Source organism: Euleptes europaea, chromosome 18, assembly GCF_029931775.1.
Source record: "Euleptes europaea isolate rEulEur1 chromosome 18, rEulEur1.hap1, whole genome shotgun sequence".
Lineage (NCBI taxonomy): Eukaryota > Metazoa > Chordata > Lepidosauria > Squamata > Sphaerodactylidae > Euleptes > Euleptes europaea.
The window spans coordinates 19,844,911-19,865,132 of record NC_079329.1 but is presented as its reverse complement, the minus strand read 5'-3'; the positions used below and the strand labels follow the sequence as shown (position 1 = coordinate 19,865,132).

General features: G+C 44.5%; 1 protein-coding gene across 1 annotated transcript in view; it reads left to right on the top strand.

The window, feature by feature from the left end:
- Nucleotides 1–19,237, top strand: part of LOC130490789 (fibronectin-like) — a 28,752-nt gene extending 9,515 nt beyond the window's left edge. Inside the window, exons 7-13 of the mRNA XM_056864595.1 lie at nt 966–1,142; nt 2,282–2,428; nt 3,560–3,724; nt 5,018–5,179; nt 13,513–13,659; nt 14,743–14,907; nt 19,176–19,237. Of these exons, the coding sequence (XP_056720573.1) occupies nt 966–1,142; nt 2,282–2,428; nt 3,560–3,724; nt 5,018–5,179; nt 13,513–13,659; nt 14,743–14,907; nt 19,176–19,237 (1,025 nt within the window). The remainder of the gene's footprint in view (nt 1–965; nt 1,143–2,281; nt 2,429–3,559; nt 3,725–5,017; nt 5,180–13,512; nt 13,660–14,742; nt 14,908–19,175) is intronic.
- Nucleotides 19,238–20,222: the final 985 nt, after the last annotated feature.

Here is a 20,222-nt window from a genome sequence, read left to right as displayed (position 1 = left end):
CACAGTAAAACCAACTTTTCAACATTTCAGGCAGAAGCTCTGATTAACAGGATGCCTTTTAAAACGAATATATTGGTTCAAATTAGAGGTGTGCATGCTGGTAACCTGAATTTTTAATAATCCCCCCCCAAAATATTTTTCAGGGTTTTTTTTACCAATATGAAATTTTCCGGCAATAAAGGGAACCGATAAAAATGGGTCCTGATTTTGGCCCCACTGCCATTTCCCCCCCTACAGCCCCTGTCTTCCCTCCCCTCTTACTTATCTGCCTTTGACACCAATCCAGCCTCTACCAGAGAAGCAGCACAGGCTGGATTGCTTTCAGATCCAGTCTGCTGGGCTTCTCTGGGGTCTGGAGAAGCCCAAGGAGGGTGGATCTGACACCAGAGTCTGACATCTGACACCAGACTTCTCCAGAGCCCAGAGAAGCAGCACAGGCTGGATTGGTATCAGAGGCAGGTAAGTGGGGGAAGGCAGGGGGAAGGAGAGGATAAAATGGTTGTGGGGCCAAAGGAGAAGGTCAGCAGGGCAGATCTGACAGAAATCCCCCCTGCCATTTCTCCGGGCTCCAGGGAAGCATCAGGGGGTGGATTGCCATTGGATTCACCCCACCGGCCTTCTCTAGACCCCAGAGAAAGCTGACAGGGGAATCTGAAAGAAATCCACCATCCAACACTTCTCCAGACCCCACCAGGGAACATGGAAGATCTGAGTATCTGTGACAGGATTCCAGAAGCATTGTTCCCATAAAACTCAAAAACATGAAGCTGCCTTATACTGAATTAGACCATTGATCCTTCAAGGTCAGTATTGTTTAGAGGTATATCTCTGGGGTCTGAGATGAAGATCTTTCACAAAATCTGATCCTTCTAAATGGAGATGATGGGAATTGAGCCTGGGACCTTCTACATGTAAAACAGATGCTCTACCACAAAGGAACAACCTCTTCTCTTGGCACTGACAAGAGTTCTGTATTTCAGGACAACATGAAAATAATATGGGGCCCTGCGTCTTCCCTTTTATTTACAAGGGCAAGACCTATTCCTCGTGCACAACAGCGGGGGCATCGACTGGGAAGCTCTGGTGCTCTCTTACCAGTAACTATGATAAGGATCCCAGATGGACATACTGCGAACCCTCAGGTATGAAACAAAAGCAGAACAAAGGAAGGGAAAGCTTAGTGGATCTCTAATGAGTTGGGGTGATCTGTTTTGTGGTTCTAGAGTAGTTTTGCCTGCATGCAGGTATGTACAGGCACAGGAGCAGAGCTGTGTTCCCCTGAGACAGTGGTAGTTAGACTGCAGCCTTTCAAGGGGGTGCACATGACACCAGAGAGGAAAAAGATTGAGACGCCTCGTTATTTTTGCAGCAGCGGAGATAGAGAATGGCAGGCAGGAGGACGGCTTTGCTAACCACAGATACTGTAACTTGTAGAGAAGCAGGAAGCTACAGGAATTTCTAACCACAGGAAGTCTTCCTTAGTCTCCTGTTCTGATTGCATCTGCTTTTAGTAAGGTGCTTGGGACACCTGTTGAAGTTGTCTTCCAACGGGCAGTGACAGATTGTTACTCTACTGTCCCCAAAATCTTTACACATGCAGCTAGTGTCACTGTATAAGATCCTCTGATCCTCCTCCTTAGTACTGTCCTGTCCTACCTGGCTTTTCTCCATGCAGGTCCCATGATCCCTAGCTGAGCATTATTGGGTGGTCAAGGGCCTTTCCTCCCTTTCCCATGAGCAGAAAAGCTTGTTGGAGCCAGTCCATTATATGTGACCTTTTGGGCAGTTCATAGAATTATAGAGTTGGAAGGGACCACCGGGGTCATCTAGTTCCACCCCCTGCACAATGCAGGAAATTCACAACTACCTCCCCCCCACATATACCCAGTGACCCCTACTCCATGCACAAAAGATGGCAGAGATGCCCTCCTTCTCATCATCTGCTTAAGGTCATAGAATCAGCATTGCTGACAGATGGCCATTGAAGCTCTTCTTTAAAAGTTCAGGAAGGACCTGATTTTTAAAAGTCTAAGGAACGCTGACTGATGTACATGGAGAATGCTTTCCAGAGGACAATGTATCTGTGGCTTAAGTTTGTGAGTTTCTTTATACAGAAAGGGTGCCCGGTCCATAAGAGCAGCTGGGAGGCTGATGACTCCTGCTCTTGTCAATAAAATGCAATTGATCCTGGCCCCGCAACCACCGGATCACATTGTTTCCACATTGCCTATTAATGTAGCTTCTCTTTTTCTCCTTCCCCTGCCCTATGCTTCCACCTCAGAACTCCGCCCGTGCCACTTTCCCTTTATTTTCAAGGGAAAGTCCTACTCTGCATGCACCAAGGAGGGAGCTGGAGATGGACAGCTGTGGTGCGCTACGACGGCTGACTATGACAGGGATAGTGAATGGCGGGCATGTGCCCTTGAAGGTAAAAGATGCAGTTGCGTAATTACTGAACCCAGGGGACTACCGCGTTATGTATTCCCAGCGATGTATTAAGAGTTTGAAAATGTTATAAAAATATCACTTTAAAAGGGTTTTTGGATGCCACGGCTAAAACTGGTTGGAAGATGTCTTCACAGCTAAAGGGGCCAAACAAAGTGCGAACAGTATTTTTTAGAACATTTTCAAACTCTGAATACATCGCTGGGAATACAGAATGTGGTAACCCCCCAGTTCTTGACTCTTTCAACCTCTCATTGTGTATATAAGTGCTGTCAAGTTGCAACCTAGTAATAGCGACCCCAGCAAGGGGCTTTCAAGGCATGTGAAAAGGTGAGGTGCTTTGCTATTGCTTTCCTCCACAGAGCCATTCTAATACTGACCCTGCAGTGCTTAGCTTACAAGATCTGACAAGATCGGGCTATGCCCTGCTATTTCTCCAACCTCTCTTTAAGAAGAGTTGGGTTTTCTATGCTGATTTTCTCTAGCTTTTTTCAAGGAGAATCAAACCAGTGTATGGTCTCCTTCCCTTCCTCTCCCCACAACAGACACCTTGTGAGTTAGATGAGGCTGAGAGAGTTTGAAGGGGACTGTGACTACTAGCCCAAGGTCACCCAGCTGGCTTCATGTGCAGGAGTGGGGAAACCAACCCAGTTCACCAGAGTAGAGTCCACCGCTCATGTGGAGGAGTGGGGATTCAAACCTGGCTCTTCAGATTAGAGTCCACCACTGTTAACCGCTACACCATGCTGGCTCTTTAAAAGGAAAAGGTAAAGGTAGTCCCCTGTGCAAACACTGGGTCATTACTGACCCATGGGTGACATCACTGCATGACATTTATTAGGCAGACTATGTTTACAGGGTGCTTTGCCATTGCCTTCCCCAGTCATCTACGCTATATCTCCAGCAAGTTGGGTACTCATTTTACTGACTTTGGAAGGATGGAAGTCTGAGTCAATCTTGGGCCAGCTACCTGAAACTGACTTCTGTTGGGATTGAACTCAGGTCATGAGCAGTCTATAGTTCTGCAGTTTAACACTCTGTGTCACCTCTTTACTGTTTAACAAATCTCAACCAAATTCATCCCTGCTTATTTTGGTTGTCTCCCTAACTGTAGAGTATGAGGGTAACAGTCATGGCCAGACCTGTGTTTTCCCCTTCATCTACAAGAACCGGACATTCTACACCTGCTCTGATGAAGATACTAAATCTGGGAGATTCTGGTGTGCCACCACTGGAAATTATGACAAAGATAGGAAGTGGAGCTACTGCGCTGATACAAGTAGGATAATTGGGTCTGCCTCAGGGGACGTTGGGTTTGAACAGTGCAAAAAAAAGGACGTTGGGTTTGAACAGTGCTGAGGGAGAGAGTTCTATTGTATGTTCTGTATCATGCCAATGAAGAAGTATGTCATGGCGGTGAGAGATGTTCTGCCTTGAATAGCCAGTGATCTTTGAATTTGCCAAAAGGCCAACCCTCAAGGCCCCCAGGCCTACTGCTTTTCACAGACTAGTCATGTGATAAAGATTAGAGGGTTTAGTCAGCAGAACAAGCAAAGGCCAGAAGAAGTGTCTTTGTAATAGGATTGTCAGGTGGGTGGGTTCGGTGGGCAATTGCCCACCAATCCACCTGGCTGCTCCGGAGCAGGGATCACGTGCATCACTTCCGGGTTTAGCCAGTGATGTGGTTCTTCCTGGAAGTGACATAATTGTGTCACACACTGATCTGCCCAGCCCCACCCCCTGAAACCTCCCACCAATGGAGAGGGGGGACCTGGCAACCCTAACCCTACCCTACAGTGCCAAGTAGCTAAGGCTAGTTCAAGGAAATCATATGAAACAAGGAAAGGAATGGGAAAAAAATCTACCTATCAAATCTTCCCAAGGATAATATTCTTTTGTTGCAATCCCATGATACCTAGTTGTGCACTGTAGCCATCTGGGATTTCTTGAAGTATAATAGCAGAGAATACAGGTCTTCTGAATGCTGTGTCTGGGTCAGAGAAGCATTGTTGTTCAGAGCTAACCACAAAGACATGGCATTTATCTATTGTCTACTGGAACAGAAACAAACCTAATGAGAAAGTGAAATAGTATATTTTGAGATATATTTGAACAAAAGACTATTAGTAAAAATATTTTAAAAAATTCTACCAGGCAGCAGCAGCAGTAAAATTATGAGTGTATAATTATCAGTAGTATATGTTACAGAGTTTAGGAATAATTTCCCCCTTTAATTGAACTTAGGGATGCAACCTCCAGGTATTAGCTGGAGATCTCCTGCTATTACAACTGATCTCCAGCCAACAGAGAACAGTTCCCCTGGAGAAAATGGCTGCTTTGGCAATTGGACTCTATGGCATTGAAGTCCCTCCCCTCCCCAAACCCCACCCTCCTCAGGCTCTGCCCCAAAAACATCTCACTGGTGGCTAAGAGGGACCTGGCAACCCTAACTGAACTGGATATATGATATATGATGTATGTTATATTCTTTTTATGTTTTTGTTCACTGGTGCATTTAAAATATATTTTTTAAAAGTTAACCAACTCTCAGTCTCTTCCCCACCCCTTCTAGGACTAAATTCAAATCCTTCAGGGCCATGTGTATTCCCTTTCATCTTCAAAGGAAAGACGTATTTATCTTGCACAGCAGAGGAGGAATCTTGTGGGAAACCCTGGTGTTCTCTCACTGGCAACTATGATGAGAATCCCAAAAGGACTTACTGTGAGGCATCAGGTAAAAATCCAGGGGACAGTCAATGCAGGGATAACATGCCATGCAGGCTCCTAAGTGTTGATTGCAGCAGTTGAACTGGCAGAGAGGACAGCTGTGAGAACATCCCATGTGATGGATCAGAAAGGCTCCCCGAAAAGAGCCAGCATGGTTTAGTGATTAAGAACGGTGTTTTGGAGTGGTGGAGCCAGCGTGGTGTAGTGGGTAAGAACAGTGGTTTGGAGGGCTGGACTCTAATCCGGGTTTGATCCCCCACTCCTTTACACGAGAGGCAGACTCTAATCTGGTGAACCGGGTTGGTTTTCCCACTCCAACACATGGAGCCTGCTGGGTGGCCTCGGGCTAGTCACAGTTCTCTCAGAACTCTCTCAGCCCCACCTGCCTCATTAGGTAGCTGTTGTGTGGAGGGGAAGGGAAGGCGATGGTAAGCTGCTTTGAGACTCCTTAAAGGTAGAGAAAAGCAGGGTATAAAAACCAACTCTTCATTTCAGTGTTTGAAGAATAGCTCCTTTATTTATTTAATTCATTTACACCCCACTTTCCTCGCCAATATGAATCTTAAGCAGCTTACATAATTCTACTCTCCATCGTTTTTTTCCTTGTAAGAGGAGGTAGGTGTGTGGGGTGGGTGAGGCTGAGTATGTGTGACTCTCCCAGGGCTATGCAGGGCTCCATGACAGAGTGGGGATTCAAACCTTGGTCTCCCAGATCCTAGCCTAACCACTATACCACACCGAAGCCTGCTGGGTGACCTTAGGCCAGTCACAGTTCTCTCAGAACTCTCTCAGCCTCACCTGCCTCACAAGGTGTCTGTTGTGGGGAGGGGAAGGGAAGGCGATTGTGAGTTGCTTTGAGACTCCTTAAAAGTAGAGCAAAGCAGGGTATTAAAAAAACAACTCTTCTTCTTTTTCTTCTCCCAGGGGACCAACAGCAACCCAGCGATGACCACTGTGATTCATCCACCAATGAAAAGTAGCCATGACCTAGTGTTCATGTGGTTCTATCCTGCTTCCCTTTGTAGTATAAAAGTTGTCTAACCCACAAGTAAGAGTTGCTTGCTAAGCCCTGCCCTCCGTACCTCCGCCTTCAGAGGCTAGGCGGGTGGTGCTCAAAGACCAGTCTTATTCTGTGGTGGCACCACACTTGTGGAATGCTCTTCTTCTTGAGGCTCATCTACTCTCTTTTGGGCCAAAATGTTAATTTTTTTCAATCCAGGCTTTTAATGAACCGCTTGATCTTTTACCAGCATCTGCTTCTAGTCTGAGAACTGTTTCCTGAGGCTCATTTTAAGCTGCTCATTGTTTTGAGGCTCTGCCTGGGTTTCTAATGCTGGGCTTTTAAGAGTTGATTCATTGTTAACAATTTTTATGGCATTTTATGTTTGTTTTGATCAAGCTTTACCGTGCAAGCTGCCCCAACCAGGTTGTCTGGAGAGGTGGTATAGCAGCTTTCTAAACAAATAAATGCATACATACGACAAAACCTCTCTAATAGTCTGCCTCTCTAATAGTCTCAGAAATTGACTGTCATACCTGCCTTCTTAAATTGATCGAGGGAAGGTGCTGAGCCCTCCCCCTGTCTAGAGGACGTTGACTGCAGGATCGTAGTCCTAAACAAGGAACTGGCATTCCCTCATTTTCAGAGTGACTAGAATATTCCTGACAGTCACGACTTTCACTTTCAGTGAAGGGATGCAATGGCAGTAAAAGTGGTTTGGAGCCAGTTTCTTTTTCTCAAATAGATGTGCCATCAATCGAACATGCCTACAATGTACACTTAACTCATTTTTTCACACACTGCCCCTACCCCCAAAACTGTAGTTCTATGTGCAGTGGAGGGATCTTCAGCAGAGATTTCTCATGCCTCTAATCAAAGTTTAACTCCAAGGATTGTTTTGTGAAAGTTATACCAGTTAAGTTGAAATGAATTATGGTAGAAATGTGCAATGAAATTCTGTATCCCAAAGCTGAAGCTAAGACCTGTTGCTGATACAGTGGGGACCTGTTGCTGGTTCAAGGGGAACAACAGCTCAGCTCCAGTGGGGCTGGCCACTAGTGTATCCATGAGGTACACTGGTGTGGGGCTTAACCACTATCCTAGGTTCTTGGGAGACAGGATTGCTTAGCTAATTTCTTCTAAAGGTAAAGGTCCCCAGTGCAAGCACTGGGTCATTCCTGACCCATGGTGTTAGCCAAATTGCTCAGTTATGAATATTTATATGGGGAATTAGCAAATCAGTAACTGGCAAATGATGTAACTAAGCAGGATATAACCTAAAAGTTGCGGCCTCGTTTTCTTAATATTATAGGGTTGCCAACCTCCAGGTGGGACTGGAGCAAAGATACACAAGTACTAATTCCTGACCCATGGTGTTAGCCAAATTGCTCAGTTAAGAATATTTATATGGGGAATTAGCAAATCAGTAACTGGCAAATTACGTAACTAAGCAGGACATAACCTAAAAGTTGTAGCCTCATTTTCTTAATATTATAGGGTTGCCAACCTCCAGGTGGGGCCTGGAGTTCTTCCAGAATTACAACGGATCTCTATACTATCGAGATCAGTTCCCTTGGAGGAAATGGCAACTTTGGAGGGTAAGCTCTATGAGATCAAATTCCCACTGAGGTCCATCCCTTCCACAAGTTCCACCCCCAAATCCCTAGGAGTTTCCCAAGCCAGAGTCGGCAACCCATCATCATCATCATCATCATCATCATCATCATCATCATCATCATCATCATCATCATCATCATCACATCAGGACAATTATTGGGCACTCTCTGTCAGTGCATACAATGTTGATGAATCCTAGGACTTTCAGGTGGTGGAGACCGGCAGATTAGCATGAGAACAGAATTAGCTCAGAGTCTCTGATATGTCCCATTCAGAGAATTGGTTGGCTTTGCAGTTCTGAAGTTTGGACACTAGAGGTCGCTGCCTGCCAAAAAGAGATGAGACTACAGCGGAAAAACTTCTTGTGCCTTCTACCCTAAAATAACAGATGATCCAAATTTAGTTATGGCTAGAGGTAATCTGAAAAGAGCCCCGTGGCGCAGAGTGGTAAACTGCAGTACTGCAGTCCAAGCTCTGTTCATGACCTGAGTTCGATCCCAACAGAAGTCGGTTTCAGGTAGCCGGCTCAAGGCTGACTCAGCCTGCCATCCTTCAGAAGGTCGGTAAAATGAGAACCCAGCTTGCTGGGGGTAAAGGGGAGATGACTGGGGAAGGCACTGGCAAACCACCCCACAAACAAAGTCTGCCTAGGAAACATTGTGATGTGACGTCACCCCATGGGTCAGTAATGACCTGGTGCTTACACAGGAACCTTTACCTTATCTTTAGAGGTAATCTGAGCATCAAGTGCATTGAAAGTTAAAACTGTTGAGATATCTTACGTTTCAGATTTTTTTTTTCAAGTTATCCTCTTTTGTTGTTACTGCAATGTTCAGCAGTTTTACCATCACTTTCTTGTTCTTCCGGATTTGCATGTAACTGCTGGAAAGCGGTGCAGTTCCTGCCAAAGACCTCAAGACATTTTGGATTATCATACACTCTAGGTTATATACACTAGATAGAAAATGTACCTCGTTTCAGAATATTCTTGCTCCAGCAGACAGATATCCTTGGTCTTTACCTTTAAATTCTGGTAGAAAACAGCCTTGTAGCTTTACTACCGAATATTTGATCTACAGAAACACATTTGAGACTGATGAAGTACCTGTTGTGATATAGATCACAATATAGTGATATAGTACCTGTTAGATATAGGCATTAATTCCTCTTATTCTTTTTTCTCTTTTAAAAGAAGGATTTCTCTGTTATTTGTCTTTGTAACCTCTTTGTAATTTCATTTACACACCACAGGGTAGTGTTCTAGCAGGAGGATAGGAAGGTTTGGTAAGACATTGCATACCCCTGAGGATCTAGAGAGTGAGATTCTGAAATTTCACAGAACTTCACTTACCGCCCCTCCTCTATTTGAACTTATTTTTTATCAAAATGGAATTGTTTCGAAAAAAGACTCCAAATTTCTAAAAAGAGGAAAATAACAGGACTGCCAGATTTCAGGGAGGAATTGGGTAAAGAGGAATTGAGAGAATTTCTCTTAATAAATGTAAAATGCATACAGTGTGTTTGCAATTGGTGAACATATAGTCCAGATTAGACATTCTTGCTCTTATTCTATGTATTCAAGATTTCTCTGTTTCAGCTGTGTGAACAACTTAATTTTGTATCTAAAAACTCATGGGTGGGGGAAGTCACCTCAGAGGGACTAAAATAATTAATTACCAGTAACTGACTGTACAATACAGTGTGGTGTAGTGGTCAAGAGCGGTAGACTCTCATGTGGAGAACTGGGTTTGATTCCCCACTCCTCCACATGAGCAGCAGACACTAATCTGGTGAACTGGGTTGGTTTTCCCACTCCTACACATGAAGCCAGCTGGGTGACCTTGGGCTAGTCACTGTTCTCTTACAACTCCCTCAGCCCCACCTACCTCACAAGGTGTCTGTTGTGGGGAGAGGAGGGGAAGGAGATTGTAAGCCGGTTTGATTCTCCTTAAAAGGTAGAGAAATTTGGCATATAAAAACCATCTCCTCCTCCTCCTCCTCTTCTGCTTCTGCTTCTTCACCGAATTACCCCCGTCTAAGCCCAATTTGATAGGCTTAGAAGGGGAGGATAACTCTGCTTAGGACTGCACAGTGAATAACTTGTGTTATTCCAGCTCTTTCTCCTCTAGGGTGGTGCATATGACCCATGTTGTTTCCTTTCCAGAGAGATACTTCACTGCACCAGGAAGCCACGAGGATAGAACCTAACTCTGTTTCTGCCTCAAATCAGTTGGGGGTATTCTTCACTGAGATTTGCTGCTGTTTTGACGCTGATTTGCGTCGGAGTCAAATTTTGGTTATTCACTGGAGATCCGTATTTTCCCCACTGAGCAAAATAAGCCGCATTAAAAGAGAGGCAATCCAAACCACTTTTGAGACGATCTTTCCTGTGGACGTGTGTTTTGTTGCTCGGATGCCCATGAAAAAATGTTTGCTTCGCTCCCTGGGACGTCTCCTTTCTCCTCCCCCAAGAACGGTGATTGGCTGGGGGAGTTTCGTGCTTGGACAAGAATACCGCCCCTTTTGCTGCCTGCTTGCCTGCCTAGAATCCTGGCACTTCTCTCCCTCCGTCCCCGCACGCCTTCCCCGCCCCTCGCCCGGGATGGGCCTTGGAGCTGGGCCCACACCTCCAAGCCCAGGGGGACGTCAGACGGACGGCTCGAGGGGGAGACCGGCAGGGCCACGCCATGAGCTCCTTGCGCGCTGGGAGTGGTGGTGGTGGCAGCTCAGTCTAGGGCAGCTGGACCTGTGGGGGGGATGTTCAAGGGAAGGGGCTGTTGGCCCCTCTACCCCAGTGGGGAGGGGGGATTTTTGAGAATTCGGATGGGAAAAATGTGCATCCTGAGAGCGGAAAACCCAAGGCAAAAACTCCCTAACATCACTCTTCTGAAGAGTGGCGGCCAGCCTAATCTTATCTCCCTCCTCTCTCTCGATGCACTGTGGCCGTATCATGGCCGGCGCGCAATCCAGGGGCCTTCTTTCCTCTCCCGCCCCCGCCATGCACACTGGCTGGATCGGGGCTGGCGCGCAAGCTAGGAGCCCTCCTGTCTCTCACGATGCAATGTGGCCGGATCATGGCCGGCTCGCAATCCAGGGGCCTTCTTTCCTCTCCCCCCCCGCCATGCACACTTTCAGCTAAACACTTCTCTGGGCACATGGATTCCATTCCTTGCCCCCCCAATCCTGTCTATCATTAAAGGGCAATGGGTTCCACACCTATAGAAAATAGAGGGAAGCTTTGAGGAAAGCGCTGCCTTGCCCCCCCCCCCCAATTTGGAATCTGACTGTTCCAAAAGCAGAACAGAGCGAGGCTGGAAGAAAAATGGAGGAGACCAGAGGGACTGGTGCGTGTTTTTTGCGCTGGGGCTGGTGAACCGCGCACGGTAATCTGCTGGGCGGAGTTGGGGCGGAGCTGGGGGCAGGCCTAAACAATGAGCCTGTTGGAAGGGGAGGCATCCTGCAAAAGGGACAGACCAAACCGTTGTCAAATACAGCATACTTTGTTCCCATGAAAAACCAAAACTACAGATAATTGACGGGGATAAATCGCGGCCATGAAAAAAACATTTAAATCGTGTTTTTTTTTTTAGTCCGTGGCAAAACAGAAGCAAAATCTACCGTGAAAAATGCCCCTGGGTGACACTCAGCTTACCTTTGGAGGAACTTAACTTGCATCTCATTGTTCTGAGCAATGACACTGGATTTCCTCTAGGAAAAATGTTGTCATTCCACCCTAGTAGGAATCACAGCAATAGTGACGTGTCTTGGCGGAGCTGGATTTATGCACAAGTTAAGGAAGCTACAGTTTAGGCTGTATGATTATGAGATGCCCCAATACAAAAACAACCCCCCCCCCCAATTTATGATATCACAAGTAATACTGTAGGACCTTTTAAACATGACATAGTTTAGGACCTCGGCATATCCAGCCCAGCATTGCTGATTTTTTAAAGCAATAAACGAGGCAACAGAGAGAGAACAGGTTTTCAGGAACACAATGATTTTATGAGAGTGGCCCTTTCGAAAGGTGCTTTTGAAACCGGGCCAGTGCCTCTGGGGTTTGGTAGCTTGTACTAGACTGCAACTCTTGTACTTGTTTTAGCTCCATAGCTCAAAGGCATTTCGGGAGGGGGGAAAGCCCTGTGTGAAAATTACAGGTAGCTGCCTGTACCTGTCAGAAAATGAGAATGAGAAAATCCCAGTGTTATTTGGTTATGGCCTATCCCACGTGAGACGCTCTGCCTGCTTGGAGCAACCACACCTCATGTGCTTCCTATCCAATGTCTGCGATCTCCCTTTAGTTGGTATGAATGGCATTACTCTTTAATGGGTATGTATGAGTATCTAAGGGTGTGTTTTCATTTTAATGAAGGGAGTGTGGAGGCTGTTCCATCAAGAACACCATAAGGACTGGCAGTCGGCTATACACTTGGGGACGATGGGCTTTTTAACCCAGCTTTTACTTTGTGCCTCTCTGTTACACTTCAGTGCCGCATTTCTAGGTAAGACCTTCCTTTTGCCTCCGCAACATTACGCAAGGAGGACAATCTTCCTTCTCTTCTTATTGACTGTGTTCCCTCTGGACGACCTTCAGAAAAAAATGCTTTTTAGAAGAAGGATGGTCTCCATCAACTGAGTACAATTATGTATAGCAGAGCATAAAAGATGGGTACTAGACAAGGGAGAAAGATGCTCCATTGCTTTGGGGGAAAAGATAGTTGGCGTGGATTGTGTTTGTCGGATATTTTTTTTTCTGATCCAGTAATAGCATGCCTTAGGGTTGCCAATTCCAGCTCGGGAAATTCCAGGAGATTTGGTGGGCAAGTATGGGGATGATGGAGTTTGGGGAGGAGAGGGGGTTCAGCAGGGGTGTAATGCAGTACAGTCTACCCTCCAAAGCAGCCATTTACTCCAGGGGAACTGATCTTTGTAATCTGGAGGTCAGCTGTAATTCCAGGAGATTCTCAGAAACCTCCTGGAGGCTGGCAACCCCAGCACACCTGCTTCACGGCAAGGTCTGAGATGGAACAGAAGAAATGCCGTAGAAGACAAGCTAAAACTACCATTAAGTTCACTTCCTTCTCTTTGGCAGCTGATGGATTCAGATGTTTCATATACAGTGTCTACAGCAATCCATCTAGATTTCTCATCTTCAGTTTGTACAGAATTGGGTTCTAATTAAGATTTTTGTGCGATCCATACCTATCCTCCGGATAGTTTTAAGGACTCCCTGAGTATGGTTTCTCTGACTGTAATAGGTTTTCAAATTACTATCTTCAGCTCAATACAGTTGTTTACTGCTCTGCCATTGCTACTTCCTGGTTGTGGAGAGCTCCAAGCGATCTGCGTCAGCCACAGCCTCTGTGCAAAATGTATTCTGTGCTCCTTGCTCTAAAAGTCATTGGTGTACAAAAATACTTGCTGTCCTGCACCTTTAGCATGAAATGAAAAACTTGTCTTTCAAACATTTCGGGATCATTTACCCCAATCTTTGAAGGGTCAGCGTCCCTCTATGTACACTGTTAGCGATTTAGGAGTCCCCGAGCTCATTTTAAAAATAATGTGTGACTTTTATTTACATGACACCAAAAGCTCAAAGATATCCCACAACATCTTGTGTGTGTTTTTATAGACTACAGAGAAGCGGGAAACAAGATTGTGTGTGCTGCCAAATTTAGATTGCAATGATCTTCATTTCCTGATTTTGTCTTCCCTTTCATTAGATCATTCAGCCTGTACCTTCCCATTTGTTTTCAAAAACAACACATATTCTACATGCACCACGGAGGGATCCAGGATGGACTGGCTGTGGTGTGCCACAACAACCAACTATGACAAAGACCGCAAGTGGAAGCGTTGCTATGAGAAAGGTACAAGCATATAACAATGAGTTTTGAAACCAGGGAGACTGGAAGGCAAATTTTATGGATATTTACTTAGGGTTGCCAGGTCCCCCCCTCCATCGGCGGGAGGTTTTAGAGGGTGGGGCTGAGGCGATTGCATGCGAGGCAGCAATCAATGCAATTATGTCACTTCCGGGTTTATCTCTGGAAGCTCTGCATCGCTGTGGCACTGGGGGTTTGAGGGTTAAAGTGGCCATGGTGATGCGGTGCTTCCGGTGGTAAACCCAGAAGTGCCATAATCTCGTCGCATGCGGCTACACACGCGTGCATTCTCTGCCTTGGAGCAGCTGTGTAGATTGGCGGGCAATTGCTCAATGAAACCACCCCCCTGGCAACCCTATGTTTACTCAATGTGTTGGATCCAACCAGCCCTTCTGTTTGATCTTGCCTGATTCCCCCACTCACTGTACTCCCCAACCTTGATGGCTTTTGTCCATGCAGATCCCACGATCTGTGGTACAGCCAACTTGTCTTTCAAACATTTTGGGATCATTTACCCCAATCTTTGAAGGGCCAGTGTCCCTCTACATACACTGTTAGCGATTCAGGAGTCCCCGAGCTCATTTTAAAAATAATGTGTGACTTTTATTTATATGACACCAAAAGCTCAAAGATATCCCACAACATCTTGTGTGTGTTTTTATAGACTACAGAGAAGCGGGAAACAAGATTGTATGTGCTGCCAAATTTAGATTGCAATGATCTTCATAATAATATAAGGCATAATATAATAGTCCTAAGGATAATGTTCTGCAAATCTCATGGGAATGCCCAGTTATTAACACTGTTGATGATAGATTTGTATAACTAAGATATTACATCACTAATGTACTCTTTAAATCCTCTAATGTACATATTTAAAGTTAGCCATTGAACAAATTCCTCAATTTTATTATTCTAAGGCCCGTTTCAAAACAGCAGCAAAAACCATGATTTAATGCTGTGCCCTTAAACGGATGAATTTCAATAGGTTTTGGGACACTTCTCTATTTTTAGTGCGGCCATGATTTTTACCCCTTGTACCCCTTCTCTTCTCCTACCACCCAACAGAACATGGTGGGAATGCCCATGGAAAGCCTTGTATGTTTCCATTTGTATATCGGAATCGCAAGTTCTACACCTGCACAGACGAGAGGTCCAAACCCAGGTTGTTCTGGTGTGCCACCACAAGAAACTTCGACAAAGACAAAAGATGGACCTACTGTGCTGATACCTGTAAGTCTGCCCATCTTTGTAAGGGTCTGCTGTACACCATATGTAGAGGATTTTATATTTAACTAGAAGATGAATAAAATACCAGATATGGAACTCCTACCTGGCCATACTGGAATAGTACAAAGGAAGGTCAGCCACAGAAGTAGCATTATATACTAGACCATGGTCCAAATAATAAATGGCTATAGACCCCTATAGCCTTTGAAAGACACATTGCCCATTCAAAATCCATTACAATTCTGCATACTCACTGGGAAGTAACTGCTATTGACACCTTGAAAAGGTATCTGAAGAAGGGAGCTGTGGCTCACAAAAACTCATATCCTGCCAGAATTGTTGTTAGTCTTTAAGGTGCTACTGGACTCTTGCTCTTTTCAACTGCTGTTGGCAGACACACTTGATTATCTCCACCACAATAGCCCTGTTTGTCCCAGAGAGTAACGAGAACATGGAAGAGAATCAAGGTAACGTAAGGGACTCATGCTTATTGTCCCCAATCCCTGACCAGAAATGTGCTCTGAGATATTTGCATAGAAGTCTACATGTGATAACGAGCGAGTGTGGTGTTGTGATTTGAGTGTTGGACTGGGACTGGGGAGACCCAGATTTAAATCCTGACTCACCATAATATTCGCCGAGTGATCTTGGGGCAGTCATTTTCCTCCTGCCTGACCTACCTCACAACTTGAGGGGATCAAATGGAGGAAGGAAGATAATTATGTCTGCTGCCCAGGGCAGGATGGAAATGTACTAAAACAAATAAAAATAAAAATTGTACACCTCAATGTACATCGATGCCATCCACATAACATGTAATATGGAAAAATGGATTGTGGGTTGATTCCATTACAAGGGGCATCATGAAACCTTGGGGGTTAGATGTGAAGCCAGTGACTTTGATCTCCCTCAAACTTCCCTTCTTTGGAAGTTTTTAAGCAGAGGCAAGATGGCCATGTGTCAGCAATGCTGATTTTGTGAACTTAGGTGGATCAGTAGAGGAAGGGCAGGATGCGTTGCATCAGTGTTTGGCTCTCGTTGCCCTCTCTTACATGCTCAGGGAAATGCCGATCACCACTTCGGGGCCAGGAAGCAATTTTCCTCCAGGCCAGGTTGGCCAGGGATCCTGAAGGATTTTTTTCACCATCTTCTCGGCATGGAGTAGGGGTCACTGGGGGTATGGGGGAGAAGGTAGTAGTGAATTTCCTGCATTGTGTAGGGGGTTGGAGTAGATGACCCTGGTGGTCCTTTCCAATTCTATGATTCTATATTCATTTCTACCTGGAATAAATGATTCAACAGGACTATGGAGATCATGCATTAACATGGGATTAAGGATGTAAGGAGGTAAATATAGACACGCTCTATAGTTGAGCCGGGTCTGTTAGGTATTATATGTACTAATATGTTGCATACCCCCTTTTTGGGGGGTCAAAGGTGACCCTTTTTCACCATCAGAAAACCTGGTTGTATCAAACCCATTATTTCTTGCTTCATTCCATTTAAAATTACATTTAAGACCAATGGTCTTTGCTTTCAGGACATTTTGATTTTAAAAAAGCCAGCTTTATAAATGTAAAGGGGAAAAAAATTCCAAACAGAATTTGAACAAAAAACTTTAGTCACTTCTGTACGAAACAAGACAATTCAATAATTGACATAACCATTTCCCAGCTCTTATTTGCTGGAAGTTTAGTTAGTTTAGTTTAGTTAGGGTTATTGGATTTATATCCTGTCCTTTCCTGACCACAGTCAGGCTCAGGGCGACTAATTATCAAGTAATACAGTCAATTTAAAGCATACTATAAATATAGACAATAATTAAATCCTTATTAATTTAAAGTCCAGTTGACGCCCTAGAGTAGCAGCTTCTGACACTGCACAAAGTAGCTTTGTGCATAGGAGGAGAAACACTGAAATGCTGCAGTAATCATGGGTAATTATCACCTAATTACAGGGCAAAGCTTATTCTGATCACAGGCTTCAGCGGAGTATTTCTACGCGCTGGGGCATCTAGGTTTCTTCTAACATTGAATTCCCAGGTTACTGCTTAAACGGCTTTAGTTATTGGAGAGATCTCTACTATGATCCACTGCAATCCATTCTGTTTATGCAGGGCTTTCACATAGGGTTTCCAGCTCTGGGTTGGGAAATACCTGGAGATTTTGGGGGTGGAGTCTGAGGAGGGTGGGGCTTGGAGAAGGGAGGGACTTCAATGCCATAGAGTCTAATTGCCAAATCATCCATTTTCTCCAAGGGAACTGATTTCTATCACCTGGAGATCAGTTGTAATAGCAGGAGATCTCCAGCCACCACCCAGAGGTTGAAAATCCTAGTGTCGAAATCAATTATTCAGAGGGCTGGATATGACATAAACGCCACTTGGTCGGGCTGGCCCATGCCTCACCAGCTCAGATCAAGCGTGTGGGGGGAGATGGCTGCCTTGGCTGGCTCACGGGCTGGATAAAAGCTCTCAAGGGGGTGGATCCTGCTCACAGGCCTTATGTTTGACACCCCTGATCTAGATCTTCCTTTTAGTTATTGTATGTGTCATATTGAGTTGGCAAGGGCAACTGCCCTGCACTGATCAATAGGGTTGTCAGGTCTCTCTTCACCACCAGCGGGAGATTTTTGGGGTGAAGCCTGAGGAGGGCGGGGTTTGGGGAGGGGGACTTCAATGCCATAGAATCCAATGGCCAAAGCGGCCATTTTCTCCAGGTGAACTGATCTCTATCAGCTGGAGATCAGTTGTAATAACAGGAGATCTTAAGCTAGTATCTGGAGGTCAGGGAAGAAACACCAATGCTATAAGGTTATAGCTAGTATGAAAAAATAACACTAGGCTCGAAATTATATGCAAATTACAAATTTATGTATATAAACTTAGTTTCACAAACCAACTATAAAAGCGTTTGTGCTTATGTGGAACATATTTTGTAAATATTTGGTTATGGAAATACTCACATGGGTGTTAGCTTATGCACTTTTATAGTTGGTTTGTGAAACTAAGTTTATATACATAAATTTGTAATTTGCATATAATTTCGAGCCTAGTGCTATTTTTTCATACTAGTACCTGGAGGTCGGCAATCCTACTGATCAAAGTTATGGAGATCCCTTGATTAGTTATTTCTTCCTTACTCTTTTAGTATTTTCTGGAAAGCCCAGATCTTAAGTGGATGAAGAAAGGACATATTTTGACTCTTCAGGTAAGAACAAATGGGGGAGGAAGTGAAACACAGAGGACATCTTATGTTTCTTGCTATGTTCTGGATCCAATGTGCTTCTTGTGGGTAGATCTCACACTCAGTTATCATAGGTTATCCAAGCTGTCAGTGTTTCATCTTGCTTCTTGGCTTGGTTGGATATAAATAAACCCAAAGCACATTGCAATTGACCTAGTTTGAGATCACTGGCTTGGAACTAGCCAGCTTTCTTGCTCAATTCCCTCCTTGTTACATCTCCCATCCCATATGGCTTGATGTAGTGGTTAAGAGCGATGGACTCTAATCTGGAGAACAGAGTTCCATTCCTCACTCCTCCACATTCAGCCTGCTGGGTGACCTTAGACCAGACACAGTTCCCTCTGAACCCTCTCAGCCTCACCTACCTCACAAGGTGTCTGCAGTGGGGAGAGGAAGGGAAGGAGATTGTAAACTGGTTTGGGACTCCTAATGGGAGAGAAAAAGCAGGGTATGAAAGCCAACTCTTCTTCTTTTGTCCATGCAGGTCCCATGATCCCCAGCATAACCTTTTTTTGGGTGGTCAAAGGGGAGCCCTTTCTCCCTTTTTCATCAGCAGAAAAGCTGGCTGGATCCAACATATTATGGCCCCTTTCTGTTGGGTCAGTTAATTTGGGTTCTGTGCTTGTGAACTTTTCCAGCGTCACCCTAATTCTTCCCCCGATGGCCACTGCCAACTAGGTGATTGGGATATACACTCAGACATTAACTAACCAAATAACAAAACTAACCAAATAACAAAATACAAAAGCCATAGCATGGTTCATCCATAACCAGGCAATAATAACAATTGATAACATTATATGAAGCAACAGAATACTAAGCTGGGCCATTGTTCTTCTAGGTCAGTACTTTCTACTGTGATTAACAGCTCACTAGAAGACTTAAAAAACAACAACAACTGGTGATGCAAGGGATTGAACCTGAAACCTTATACGTACAATGCAGGGGTTAACCACCAAGCCATAACTCCATCTTTGTATGTCAGGATGTACAAACAAAACATTTGCTTCTCTTTGTCTATTGCAGTAGATGTTATGAAATGTTCAGATCTCATTGCTCTTCTGGGGCCTTACTACACAGTTGCTTAAGACGAAGTCAGTGGGTGGGTGAGTCAGTAGATGGGCAATATACAAGAACTTTATCTATTCAGAAGAGAGATACAAATCTGCCACCAACTGGTTTTTGTCGATTGATCTGTGTGCAGCATTTCTGCCAGTCATGGCACAACCTCAGTGGCTGGGGATTCTATAAAGCCGCAGAATTTGATGCAGCTGCTGAACAGAAGACCAGAGGAGGAGTTTCAGAAAAAAATGCAAATTATATTATGATTGTGTTTAACGGCAATATTGATATTGATTAGTAGACTAACCTGAACATGAATAATAGCTATCGATAGGGTAGGCAATAATAATAAAGGGTAGTTTATATAGTTGGTTTATTAGAACCAGGAATTAGCAATGGGTAATTTGGTCAGCTTTAATGTATAGTAAAGGATGATTAAAAAATAATCAAAGATTTACTGAGTAGTTATGTGATTGTGTAGTTAAGAATGATAATCTTAGATTTAAGGCATACAATTTTTTTCATAAGGAAGGATTCTAATAATGACATGTGATTGTTCGGCTGCTGTTAAGACTGTAAAAATATGGTTCGCTTTGGAAGGCATGACACATTGTATGTATGGGTTTGAAAGTATGTTTTTTTTTCTTTTTTCTTTCTTTCAATAAAATTTTATTGGGGGGGGGGGGGAGCCGCAGAATAAAAAGGGAGTCTCATAGCCCCTTAAATACTATCAGCATTTATTTTCATGAAAACGTATGCTGGAATAAATTCAGCTAACTCCCTCCCCCCCAAAAAAAAACTTCTGGGGTGTAGGTGCAGGCCTAGAGACCCTAGGGTACCCACCAACAAGAAATGAGAGAGTTTCAAAGGCCCCTGTGTCATCACAGGGACCTCTGGAGAGAGATCTCCTACTTACTGTTGGAAGGTGTGCATAAGGGAACCGTGGCGTATGACTCTCTCACATTCAGTTGGTAGACTAACCTGAACATGAATAATAGCTTTGCAGCTGCT